At 42.3% G+C, this 14,253-nt stretch overlaps 2 protein-coding genes across 2 annotated transcripts in view; one reads left to right on the forward strand and one right to left on the reverse strand.

Annotated features, from left to right (window-relative positions):
• Window positions 1-7,825: 7,825 nt before the first annotated feature.
• MELLADRAFT_93490 (uncharacterized protein) lies at window positions 7,826-8,617 on the reverse strand (the record flags this gene model as incomplete). The annotated part of the gene is made up of 4 exons (XM_007406173.1): window positions 7,826-7,830; window positions 7,903-8,309; window positions 8,375-8,461; window positions 8,586-8,617. 4 exons carry the CDS (start codon window positions 8,615-8,617, stop codon window positions 7,826-7,828), a joined length of 531 nt encoding a protein of 176 aa, XP_007406235.1.
• Window positions 8,618-13,899: 5,282 nt separating this feature from the next.
• MELLADRAFT_103110 (uncharacterized protein) overlaps window positions 13,900-14,253 on the forward strand; it is a gene marked incomplete at both ends in the record, with an annotated part of 716 nt that continues 362 nt past the window's right edge. Inside the window, 2 exons of the mRNA XM_007405906.1 lie at window positions 13,900-13,983; window positions 14,066-14,140. Coding sequence (XP_007405968.1) covers window positions 13,900-13,983; window positions 14,066-14,140 — 159 coding nt within the window. The remainder of the gene's footprint in view (window positions 13,984-14,065; window positions 14,141-14,253) is intronic.

Consider the following 14,253-nt stretch of genomic DNA (forward strand, 5'->3'; position numbering starts at 1 on the left):
AGGGCTTTGTCTGAACATACATGTGAGTACAGCATGTGTAGTACTCACATGTATGTCCTGATTGAGAGTATGTACTCTGCCATGGGGCTAAAAATATTACAGAGTGAGTGTGAGCTTGGTATGCTCATGCTCACACCTGCATCCCTGGATAGGCCAGTGGGAGTCAAAATTTCAGAAAGGGCATAATCCGTCTCAGTGGCATATTGCCTTTCTTACAATAAACCCATTACATATCAAAAACCTACATGTAATTTATCAATTGCATGTATTAATGATAAAAAGAAAACATGTAATACTTAATTACATTAAAATAAACACATGTAATCATCAATTACACATATAGTGCAATTATCTATTTCTATCCTATTTCATATTCAGTTATTCTTTTCTACTTTGTCTATTCTCCATTTCTCTCTTTCTGTATGGTATTCAATGAAGATACCCATCATTCAACAAATATATTACACCTGGATCAAATTAGAGGATGATCCTACATGATTTGTTTGATGTCAATCTTTCTCATAATCACATGTAGCCTTAGTTCAAGCAACTGAGGCTGTTCATCTAAAACAGATCTCCTTGCCATGTTATGGCCGCCAAAGAAGGATGTCTAGGGTTCACATGCTAAAAGGATAGGCTATCATTGAGTAATTCACAAGGGTGATTCAGGATTATATGGTTACACACGCTAAATTAGCAATTACATATGTGCATCTATTTGGGATCACAAGCTAGTTTTTCACATAATCTGCTCGTTGTAACATCCCAATGTAGTTTTTTCACACTGGCTGTGCACTTTATTCTGTCCTACATATGTAAAACATATCTAATCAACCTGTAACAGTTATATATCTACTATTACATGGTTGTTTCCTTGCTCAATAAGAGCACCCACTATGGTTGCGCTAACTCGGTGATTTAGCGTTACCGTAACGCTAAAATACCCACAGGTCCACTATGGACTTGATTTAGACTTGCAGTCCCTACGACCGCGTCAAATCTTGCTTTCCCCATGTTCAAATCTAAAAACAGCTACGACTTGATTTATCGTAGGAAATCAAGTCGAAACTACTGTTCTCAAAACTTCAAACTGCATAACTTCATTTCTCAAACTTCAAACTTCAAACATCAAAACCTCACTTTTGAGCTTTGGATTCAAACTTCATCCTCGATTCTCAACTTCGAGACCTCACATTTTGGAACATTGCACTTTGAATCAAATCGATTTCAGTCAAGGGTTGATATTTTTCCTACCATAAACCGACCCTCACTCTGCTTGTTTCAACTTTACTCACAATTATCATTGTTAATGAATCACAAGACACTCTGGTAGTTCTTGTAAATTTCCGCTACAGTGAAATCTGAATGCACAATATCCTCCTACATCCTGAGGTTTTGTGAGACACCTTAAGAATGGAGGTGCAAAATAGTCAGTTGCTGAGTAGGCTGAGCTCAAGCTCGATCTGTTTGGATTCAAGTCTAAAAAGGTGAAGGTGGTGTGTGAAGCCTATAAAACATGATTTCAAAGATGAGTTGGTCAAACTCTTGTTGTTCATTGTCATCGTTTGAAGCCTTCAAAAGACCGTTGATTTGTCTTTTCAAGGAATTCAGCGCAGGCATTTGATGGAGTTTTTTTGGATGAGATTTATGAAAAAGATAAGTTATCTCATTTCAAAATCAAACCACTGTGGATCAGGACGATTCCCAGTGATTCATCGTAGCTAAATCAATCGTTACATCAATCCATAGTGGATTTCGTGCGTTTACCAACTTAGGTAAAACACGCGTGATTAAATCTCGCACTCAGGCACGCAAAATCTACGTTAAATCACCATCACAATAGTGGGTGCTCTAAGCTTCCTTATTGACACAAATCTGGCACATCAATACTTGACAGACCACACAGCCAAAGATCTGGAGGAAACTAAACAACACCTCTGGGAAGTCAACAGTAGAAACCTTGATAAAGGTTTGTAGGAATGTGCTGAGAACATGTCTGCAGAAGGTTTAAGCTGGTGTAACACCTCAATTTCATGCAATTCAAATCTGAGTATAGGAAGCCAAGGGTAATTGGGTATTACCAACTCTAAATATGGCAATAAAAGAAAAATCTCCAAGCCCAAGAGAGAGAGACAGTAGAGAAGTAATCATACCCAAGAGTTCCCGGATAGCTAGAAAGAAACGTGGCAAGCCAAGACTCCTAGGGTTATATTGGTACACAGGGTGCCCAAGCACTGTGAATATCATTCAACTTCTCCAAGTGGGAAGGGGAAAATGATTAGGAGTACAATTTTTCATAAAAGGATCTTAGCACTGGATACTTGAACCATGACACCCACACTACATATGTGCAGCAGACTGAGTGAATAGGTGGCTATCATGTACATACAGGTATGCTCAGTTATGTCCTCATCTGGATGAATGGATCATATGTGATACATGTTGTAACTTTTTCAGCTTGACAAAATCATTCCAGGAATTGACTACATACACTGACACAAAGTTTTGTGTACTAAACTTCATGTAACACCCTTTATGTTACTGACAAATGGCAACAAGAATGTTGCCTGAGTAGCCAGGATGATATATGTAGTGGATTGTTGGGACAATTTTGTCAATGGCAAAAAAGTTACATGATGTATCACATGCAACTTATTTAGTCAGATGAGCAGACGGCTGAGCAGAACTGTATGTACATGATAGGCAATTATCAACCAAGCCTGCTGCACATATGTAGTGTGTGTTATGGCTCAGGTGTGCAGTGATGGATCCTTTTATTACAAACTGCACTCTCAATCATTTCCCCCTTCCCACTTTGGGAAACTGAATGAGGTTTACAGTGAAGAGTCCCAAGAGATCTCTGTGAATTAGTTGAGAGACTGCCCAGATTGTGAGGTGAGAAGTTTTTCTCAACCACACAAACCAAGGTGGCTGCTGGCCTGTCACTGCTTGAAGGTGGTAAACTAAGGATAGCAGCCTTAAGTTGATTGGTACTTTAAGATGTGAGAACATCAAGCTCACTAACCCAAACAAAATGGATTTACAAGATCTGGAAAGTGGTAAGTGGTGTGCATGAAATATATGAGAATTGTATAAGCTATTCTGAAGATTATCCTCTTATGCAGAATTTGAATCCTTGTTATAAACACTCTCTTATCACAGAGACTTGAAATATGTTTTGAATTGTATTGTGGGCCCAATTATATGGCCAAATGATGCTTTTCCCTTACAGGATACAAAGTAGAATCCGGGCACGTGCCCGGCTTTGTGCCCAGATTCTTTTTGGCAGTAAGTTTGAATTCTGGGCCCAGACTTTTGCCCAGAAAATCAAAATTTACTGCCAAAATAATTCCAGGCACAAAGCCAGGCACGTGTCTGGATTCTACTTTGTATCCCACAACTATAGATTCACATGAAGAAATGATTTTTTGGTACTGGAAAAGCCCTTTCATGAAGTATATCAGAAACTTGAGCTCCTGTGGGCAAGCCAGCTCCCAGCCTGAAGTGTTTGAATTTAATATAGCAACATCTCTGGCTATAAGGCAATGGTAAAAGCATCTAAATAGATAGACAGTGCATAGTGTACAGAATCACAGAATGAATGAAATTGCCATAATGGAATACAGACAACAAAAGCACAGTGTATTTGTGGCTGTCTTGATAAGTCCTTTAAAGCCTTTTCCTCTCCTCTATTGTCCCCAGCTTGATGCTTTGATAATACTTCTACTGTCTTCAGAAAGCCAAATTGACCTACAGTCAACTCTGCTCTTTCCCATACATGTGTTGCCCCATACAAATTTTTGTCCACATTTGTATGGGCAGGGGAAACTACTCAGAATCCCATACCTCTCTTCATTACCTTGAGCCATGGGCAATTTGGGCAAACTAGGATACAAACTCATGACAATCACTGCAGAAAGCACAATACAGACTGATGCAGTACAGCCCTTGGGCAAAAACCAAGATCAATTTCTTTGTCATTTACCAAAATAAGCCTACCTCCTCAATGAAAATCATATACAGCTATTCAAGAAATTCGTGTCCTAGTGACACGAATCTTTTGGTTTTCCCCCCGAGCGCCACACCCAAATACAGGCGATGCGCAGCGCAGCGGAACAGTGACAAACACGGATCGGGTCACCCCCGTACCCCGATCTCATAACCACATTTGGGAATTCTCCCACATCCTGACCCACATCCACCACATCCACCATCAATTTTTTGGCACGGGTTTTTTTTTCATAAATTTCGATCTCGATCTGGTTCAGTCCTTGGTACGTCCCTTGCATATCCTTTCTCCACTGCATTAATCACTTCCCAGTCAAACAAGGGTGCTGACTGTTCTCGTTTTGACTTCTAGTCATGAGGGTACGACCCGGTAAATACGACGTTGGCTTGAAAGTACTGGCGGTGCAGTACCTACGTGCTGGAAAAACCGTCGACCAAGTACGTGGGATATTGAAGTCTCCCGTCAGCTACCGCACGGTCTCTAGATGGTATGGTCTATATCGACGAACCTACACCGTCATCCGCAACCCTGAAGACTATCAGCGACTCGGAAGACACACAGCCTTGACCGATGAAGACCGCGATTTCATCTTGGAACTCCTCGAAGGCAATCCAGCCCTGTACTTGGACGAGTATCGTCACGCTGTTTATCGCCGCACGGGCACGTGGATCTCGTTACAAACCGTGGCAAGCGATCTCAAGGATCGCCTCAATATCACACTCAAGAAAGCTCGGACGGTCCACCCGAACCAGAGTGCGTCAAAGAGAGCTAGGTATTTACATGCAGTAGGTGCTTTGACCCCGAATATGCTCGTGTTCTTAGGTATGAAACTGGGTCACATTCTCTTTGTATATCCCTGTCTGTAAAACTGCCCATAGCTGACCTGGTGTCTCTCGTTTTAGACGAGTGCTCGATTCAGGAGCGTTATCTCGGACGGCAGTTCGGCCGGGCCAGACAAGGACACCGAACGTCGCGTATCCCTTGGAGCCGTGGTGGCAAACGGTTCTCGCTCCTCCCGGCAATCTTCCGGGGTGGAGTATTGGCACTCGACTGCCAAGAAGGATCGTACGTTCGTCAGGATTTTGAAAGCTTCCTTAAGCATCGATTGGTACGTGTATTCTTTTCTTTGTTCTATCACGATGGATATTGACCTAGCTATCCCTTTGGTTGATTGTCACAGTTTCCGGTAATGAATCCCTACCCCCAAGCCAACTCTGTCTTAGTTATGGATAATGCTCGCATCCACCATGGTGGTAGGATTGCAGAGCTGGCTGCCGAGCATGGTATACGAGTATTGTATCTGCCTCCTTACTCACCGGATCTCAATCCGATCAAAAAAGCTTTTAGTGTGCTTAAATCACACTTTCGACGCACCCAGGCGCTCATTCACACCGCGGCGGACCAGAAGATTGAGGTGATTATGGATGCCACGTGGAACTTATTCTCGGGTGCTCTGATGCACAAGTTGTACTCGGTCTGTGGCTATTGGATGTAGATAATGTGATTAGAATTTTACCTCTCATGTCCTTTGCAAAGACCATCACTCCAATTTAAAGACTAAGTCCACATGTGTCTTTTAAGAGAGGTCCCAAAATAAGAACCGAGTGTCCAAATGTCTTTTAAGAGAGGTCCCAAAATAAGAACCGAGTGTCCAAATTGGATGCCTATGTTGTTCAAAAAGGGTATAACCCATGTGCCTCCCAACACGATAATATCAGATGAGGCTCATATGAGTCATATTATCCAAAAAGACACAAGGAGATGTCTTACACATTTTCCCAAAATCATGACCGTGAATGCCAAAATAAACTCATGTTTCTTGACCTTTGAGCTCGAGATTGAACATAAAGATCTAAAGTCAAGAAACATGAGTATCTTGACTTTAAAACTTGTCATCGAATGTATAGAAACTTATGCATTCGATGACAAGCTGGTGGGCAATGGGGCAATTCGGACATGGACATGTTTCAAAGGTGGCAAACAGATCGAGGGCTTGGTCATTGCATCAGGATACACTATCAGTCGATATCACAAGAGAGGGGATTTAACTTTGGCCGCGACCGACATGAGGAAACATAAGACAGCATATAGTCGACATCACCGCAAGATCAAGACTCAAAAACAAGACAAGTCACAAGAACAAGAACCGTGTGTTGAACACAAGAGAGGGGATTTAACTTTGGCCGCGACCGACATGAGGAAACATAAGAAAGCATATTGGAATAAGGAAATAACAGTAGGCCTCAAACCGATTTCAAGTGAAGGTTGTACTTCGGAACGGCCTTATAGATGTCATCTGCGTGAGCGAATGGTATTCGAAGGGCACGTAAATTTTCAAATGAGTAAGTCTTGCGATCCAAAAGACGGGCAAAATCATCGATGCCTTCTTGAGCCAAGATTTCGCGAGTCTTCACCATCTCAGGTCGTATACCCGCAAAAGACAAGAACTCTTCGAAAGGGGGAATATCGGGTGGTGGTGACAACCGAAGCGATTCGACCGGTACCGGAGGGGTTGGAAGTGTATACATGGGAGGCGCAGGGGTTGGTGTGGTATACATGGGAGGGGCGCCGAACGGATGTGCAAAGGCAGGGGGGGGTACAATGCCGAAGGGTATTGGGCGACAGGCAAAGGCTGTTGTTGACCATAGTAATTATGGTGAACAACCGTTCCTAGACTTGATGAAGCGTCAGACGAGGCAGGTGGGTTGAGCCCAAGGAGTTTGTTCTTCTCGATCTCGTAGTGGGCCACTGGGATCCAACGGAATTCGGGCCTTTTGGAAGGTGGGTTGACTTCATCAACACCGCGCACCCCGTCAGCCTGGTACGAAGGAGATGTAAGTCAACTATATTAACCGAAAAGAGGGGGAGGAAGGCAACCGATAAACCATGTTGAACTTACCCAATCATTGGCCCATGTTCTTATGCGAGAGGTATTAAGCAGTACGATTTCACCTGGATTTTTCGGGTTGGGCACCGAGGTGACATTTTCACCTCGCTTGAAGTCTTTGGCAAAGCGTGTCATCAATGTTCTAAGTCGTCTTTCGCCTAGGCTTAAGATGGCCGACTACAAAATTAGAACGTCAGTGCAGTGTTCAAATAAAGGTAAAGGGAGAATAAGTACTTACACCTTGTGAGCCTGCGTTGGAGACCTCACCGTCGGATCCTTCGGATGCCTCGCCGGCGTTTCGGTCAGGCTCGTAGCGTAGATTTGCAATGAAACGAGTGGCGGAATCAGCAAGTTTCGGGTTCTCATGATGGATCTTGAAACCCATAGCGGTCGAAGCAGGAACAAGCAGAGTGGCGGTCATGAATTGCTGAATAGAATCGTTATCATCAATGACCATTTTGACTGCCTTGATTTTACGAGTACCGTTGACAAATCCTTGAATGGTGACCGTTTGCGAATTGCAAGCCTTACTAAGAGCTTCGGATACCCGGGGAAGGGTCTTGTTGCAAGAGTCGAAAAGCTTCGGTTTGAAAAGGGTAAAGTGAAGCTGGGCGTTGGGATCGGTTATCGTGAGTTTGTTGTTCTGGACTTTGGGGTTGTAATTTTCGTACTTCGGGACAGGCGTTTTGGACTGGCTAGGGCGCGACCCGCCAGGGGTTTTGCGTCTCTTAATGTTAGCAGAATCGTCAGGTTGCACTAGTTGCCAAAGATTAAAAGTAACTTGAAAGGTTCGAGCCGTGTCGGATTCTGCAGCTAGCAAGTCCACAGTTCGATTGTGAGCTGGCGAGTCGGGCGGTGAAAAGTCTGGTTGCATGTCAACATTTCCGGAACCTTGAGGGTCAGCATGACTTGGCCTGTTGACAACATGCTCAGGCTCAGCGAGTTCTACATAGGCAATCTAGTCAATATGTGATCGTGGACGCAAAAGAGAGTGAAACAAACTCACCATCCTCTTCTTCAAGATCCTCACTTTCAACGTCAATGTCCTTCGCAGGCCTCTTATTCGAAGAAGACGCTTGGGTGTTCGGATCAGTAGGCAGGGTACTGCAGACGGTGGAAGGAGAACCAACGGGAGTGTTTTCCAAAGAAATGGGGGTATCGAAGATCATGGGATTGATATGAGGATTGTAACCCAAAGACGATTGCGACCCAGATCGAGAGAGGCCAGCAGGAGTATGAAAGGACGGGTTATACACGGAATTGGAGAGATGCGACCGTTTCGAAGGATCTTTGAAGGGGGATGTCACTGGCGAACGGCTATTGAAAATCGCAGGACCCAAACCTTCCGAGACCGCAGAGAAACCTGGGGTACACGCGAAAATCGAATCACCAGCTCTAGATTGACCAGGAGGACTACATACCAAATCAAACATTAAAGATAGCTCATCGTGGAGATAAAGATGTGCTAGATGACTCACCGAGCAGCTCGGGCTCGACCCAGGAGCGCTTGATAGCTGCGGGTACGAAGGACACGGGACATCACATCGATTTGCCCGTTGGAGGACCTGATAGGATAACAAAGACAGTAATGTCAGACGAAGCAAGTTACGATTGAAAGAAATATAGAGAAATCGAGGCTCAGGCTCGAGGAAATGAAATCATGGAAATCATAAGGGGAAAGAGACCAACGAAGGAACATGTGAAAGCTTCCTGTTAACCATGCTGAGTGACAGATGAAAAAGATGTTTAAAATTGCTGATGACGAGGTTGGAACCGGGAAGGGGGAAATTGGAACCGAGGGGGCCCTTTTGAGTTGGTCAGGTGAAATCGCTCGACTCGTGGTTGACAACAAGCACCGATAGATCGCTTAGGTTTGCGTGCCGGGAGTAGTCGTCAAATGAAAGGTTGGTCGACTCGTGATTGACCAGGACAAACTGATGGCTTAGGTTTGTGTGCCGGATGAGGCTTTCAGAGCTTGAATCAGGCGTCGAGATCTTGATGGGTGATGTTCAGGTGATATGAAGGTGGATACGAAGGTGGATATGGGTGGTGGATAAGGGTGTAGTGCCCGTGGGTGCTTGAACAATGATCGCAAACACCCACAAACAAACCCGCATGGGCGGTACAAGATATCTTCGGATCTAGCCGGATCGAGTAAGCCACAGGCCGTTACAGTCCTGCTGCGCTGCGCAGCGCCTGTATTCGAGCGTGGCGCAGGGGGGGAAAATGCAAAAAATTGTGCCACTAGGACACGGATTTCTTGAATAGCTGTATTATGGGATAAGAGCAATATTTCAAGAAATCCTTTTGATACATGCTCTGTGCTAACCTATACTCAAGCACATCCATTTTCTTGATATGAGAAAGAACAAAGTTGACTGTAGTGGACATGGCTACATATATGATGATGGTAAGGTCTCCTTTTGGCCCCTATCGTCCATGCATGTTGTAGTATTCTGACTGATCTTAGTGTTGGTAATGGAAAAATACATATCAAAAATTCCGGGGCAAAAGAAAAGAGATCAAGGAGACAAGTATCTAATATATAAATACGTCGAATGAACTCGCATGAAGGACCGTTCAGTACGGTTCGTTTGTTCTCTTGGGTCCGGTACTTTTTGCCCCACGTCTCTTTTCATTTTTGCTTTTCATATGTTTCATGCTTTTTATCCGTTTGTTCTTCTCTGCACCCACCTTTTGTGGCTGCTTTTCTTGCTCTCTGTAAAGGAGCCACGTTTGCGAAGCAACCTTTGTACTTTTGTTTCCACCGATTGTGTTCTTCTTTTTCAAGACCGGTAATTTTACGCTTCAATCGCAGTTTTGAACAACAACGACTTTGTTCATAGTTGTATCTAGCACACCAAAGGTGCATGTCCTCACTCAATGCCAATTTCAGGTCAATCGACATGGATTGTTCATCGATTTTAATATTTTGGTGCTCTTTGTTTTCTCTCTTCAAGAAAACACATTTCATTTACGTCTTCTCTGTGTCATTCAAAGTCCTTTTGATGACTTTTTAAATTTGCTTGCTTTTAAAAGTGAGGTGCATTTCGAATCACTGCCGGCGCCACCTCACTTTTGCACTGCTTGTGGAGACAAATCCAGGCTATAAAATGGCCCATCTTTTGCTTACCATCACATCCCCACAGTTCCCCGTACTCTATGGACAACACTACTTTTGATATTTTATTATCCCTCATTGTAGCTGTCCTTGATTATTATTGCTTTTCTTATCTTGCACCAATCCTCAATTCCTCTTTCTTGTATTCCATTTCAACCGCGTAGATTCACATAAAAGATGAAACAACATGAAATTATTTCAATTTTCCTCTGCTCTACAGAATGAATCCTCAAATCACAATTCATGCAGTTTTTATCAGTTATAATCACAGCCCAAGTTGAATTTCAAAAAATTGTTACTTGTTGATGACTTCACAACTTTTACTTCCCACATGTAGCAGATATGTGGTGCTATAATTTCAGCTTTGTTTTCATCAACCAACATTAGGCTGGTGATGATTTACAATCTGAATTTATGATTCTTGCGACTTTCAACTTGATTAGTTTTCCATTCCTCTTTTGAATTTCTGCGCTCTTGGTCAACATTTGTCAGTGCTCAGCAAGAGAGAAAGACAGAGATAGAGAGGTTGAAAGTCAAATAGCAATAAACATGTATTCAATTATTTTGTCTCACAGTGACGAGTGACGACTGTAAGATCAAACCCATTGATAAAGAAAAGCGGAGCAGGTATGAATGGGACACAGTACATGGACATCAAGAAGAAGAAGAGGCCCATCTTGGAATTTCTTTTCACTATAAAATGAGATAATTGACTTGATCTATTCCATGAAAGTAACTTGTTAATTTTCAGCCTCTCAGAGCAAAGAACACATTGAGGCTCATAATAATTACAAGAAAAATCAACTTGGCAGAAGGATTTGTAACCTCATTCTAATTTCTGAAGGAAAAATCATAAACATCCATCCATCCATACCCTATGAAATCTATCCATTCATCACAAAGAGAGTTGTGAAGTTGAATGTTATAATTTTGCTCCATTCATGATTCTCAGATACAAGATAATTTGGGAAATAATAACAAAAGTTAATTTTGATTGAGCTTCAATGTCATTCACAAGTTTGTCTCAAGCAATTGACTTGAGACTGAGTTCAGATCTTCAACCACTTCTATCTTTTTGGAGTGAAGAATCAACTCTTGAAGTATTAGATGAAACAAATTGAGTCCATTATTATTGTGTGGTTGACACTGCGAATATAATGTATTTTTCCGAGGTGAAAAATGATTACATTTATTTCACAAAATGATTAAAAATGCATTAATTCTGCATTAACTGAGTTCAGATCTTCAACCACTTCTATCTTTTTGGAGTGAAGAATCAACTCTTGAAGTATTAGATGAAACAAATTGGGTCCATTATTATTGTGTGGTTGAAGGATTAAGCAAATTTTATCTCTTTGTAGGAAACCATATTCTCGGATATCAATTTCTTCAGTAAGTCTACATCAATAAGTGCCTTTCAATCAATCACAAAATTCTTCCACAAAAACAAAAAAATTGCTCAACACCAGAATGTAATTCACATACTTGATTCAGAATAATTTCAATAAATGTCAAGTTATCACAATCCAGCTTATCCTCATGTTCCTTAATATGAACAACAAAATCAAACAATTGGTTCTTCTGATTCATATAATCATTGATCTCCACTATGGCAAAAAGTCTAGTGAAGATTATTTGAATTGCTGTTGAAAGAATGCATTTGACCACAGGGTTGACCTCAGAAATATGAATTCTGGATCATAAGTTTTTACTCCTATATACTATCATGGTGACAAAACAAACCTGAACATATATTGTTTGTTTAGATTATCAGTCACTGGTTTAGAAGACGTTGTTTGCCTTACAAATTTTGCATTATGAGCCTTACTAGACAGAGAAATTGAGACACTTAATAGTGCAGGGGGGTGATGAACATCATCTGTTCAAGTGTTATCTTTCTTTACAGATCTTCAACACCAATGTTTCCCTAATCTTGTCCATTTTGTCAGGGAATAACAATGATAAAGCATGATTTTGTGTGGCAAGTTTCAATATCATTGTATGACCATTCATGGTTCATGTAGTGTGATAGAAATATTTTGTAATATTACTTGTTTGTGGCACACTTTCATCAACTTCAAACAATAGCGTTCCATGTAATTACCCATTTTGTCCCATGCCATATTGGTGTGGCCAGTTGAATGCCTTGCAAGGATGGGTTTAGAAATGTGTATGGGTTTTATTCAGTCTTTGAAGTGGTTTTAAGTTACAGTGTGTTATTTTGTGACAATTGGATAAATAAAGTGTTCCCCTGTTGCGGGCACGCCCGCATGTTCTCTAGTAAATAAAAAAAATTAGAACTTCACGCTGTGATAGATGTGATGATCATCCATAACACTGATGATATTTCTAGATGGCAACATTCTCATGAATGGCAACTGGAAGAGCTGGCCGAAGAATCAAATAGAGGTCCATAATCCGAAGGCTTATAAGTTTTGCCAGATGAAGAAAGCTGTAGAAAGAATCTGAGATGATTGTCATAGGTATGTGCGAATTCTCAACGAGGTGACTTGTACTTTGCAGAATCGCTGAAAATCGTCAGAAAGCCATGAGCCAACTTTTGGCAACAAGAAATCATTCGAACATGAAACGGCTGGACACGCTGACGATATTTCGGTCGTGTCATGGGAGCCACATTGCGGACTACCATATCACGGATAGCAGCGAACTTTTGAAACTCTTGGTTTTGAAACCCACACTTGATGGTACATATGGACTCCTTGTGTACTTCGTGCCGGCCGAGCAAGGGGGAATCGGTCACCAATCTTCATCCTTTGCAAAGAAAAAGAACACTCTCCATGAGCACGTCACACTATAGTCTGCAGACTGATGTCACCTTTCCTTCACTTGTTTGCCGTTGTCACAGATCTGGTCCTCCCGGCAGCGAACTCATCTATAAACCAGTCAGAGTCAGCCCCATCATCTGTGCACCCCGTCCAAGTGGCTGTCTATCCGTGGCCAGTTGTGTGTAAGATGTGTACCCACGGTGGTCGTCGAATCGTCGATAGATATGTGCACGGTTGACAATCATCTTCATCCTCACATGTGGCTGGCGGCTCTTGAAATTAGTCTACAACATCTCGCTTCTATAGGTATACGTATACTTGCAATGCAGCTGTGATAACACGTGATAGTATGTAAAGGGATAACTCTCTAAAGCACCCCTTGCAAAAAGACAATCAACCCACTTCAATCGTAGCCTACAATAGCTTTGAATTTGTTGAGTGGACCATCTATCAGCCGAAGGTTTGTCAATAATCATCCATCGGTTGGTTTTTACCCCCTATCTCTTGATGATCGTTAGTATCAAGTCGACCATGTGGTTTTATGTAGGTGTAACTTTTTCCCAAACGAAACCGGCTCTTGTTCCGTTGCGCCTGCTTGGCAAATACACCCCCATCCAAAGACGTGTCTGTGTGCAGTACGATCAAAACAAGTGACCGTCATACCTGACTGTCATTCCAGAACTTCAAACTCCCATAGGCCCAAGTTTGTATAAAGGACGGTGAGCAATTCGGACCGTCTTTCAAACCTTGTTACGAGGATCCTCCACATCCCGGTGTTGGTCTGACTTACATTTGATATCGAGATAGAAGTCATCCTTGTCACGCATCATCTGCACACTTTTCTGGATCAGTTTCGATATCAAGAGAAGATTAAAGGATTGTCTGAACGTATGGTCATGAATTTTTGATCATATCATCGGATCTTTCAATTCATTCGTCACTGAGGGAGATCACCTCACCCGTGAAATTCTGTGACTCGTGGATTCAATCCGAAAGGCTTTAGTGTTATCTCAAAAGGTGAAACTTGAAAACAGATATCTAGAATTACTCAAGCGCTTAGTTCATACGTTAGACTTGACATTCAGTGGGTTTCAACATGAGTGATTCTATCTCTTTGGCCACGACCTCCTTTCCAACGGTTCGCGGTAACCAAAGCGGTTCGATGCTCCCCTGCCCACCTGTAAGTTATCTTATTGGTTTGGTCGTCTCTGCAGCCACAATCCTTTCGACATAGTGAACAGAGTGATTTTTATGGCTTGTAGATGTTTCCAGACTTGAGTCGTGAAGAATTGGAGCGACTCAGGATGGCCTCTTCAACAGAATCGACGAGCTTTGATGTGAGTCAGATCTTAAAGCCATTCTAACCTTTTGTTTGTTTTCGATCACTAACCGATCAACATTCGTCATGTGCTTATAGCAGCTCCCTCGATTGATCCCAGATCTCGCACTG

The sequence above is a fragment of the Melampsora larici-populina genome (genome assembly GCF_000204055.1).
Source record: "Melampsora larici-populina 98AG31 unplaced genomic scaffold MELLAscaffold_5, whole genome shotgun sequence".
In the NCBI taxonomy this organism is placed as follows: domain Eukaryota; kingdom Fungi; phylum Basidiomycota; class Pucciniomycetes; order Pucciniales; family Melampsoraceae; genus Melampsora; species Melampsora laricis-populina.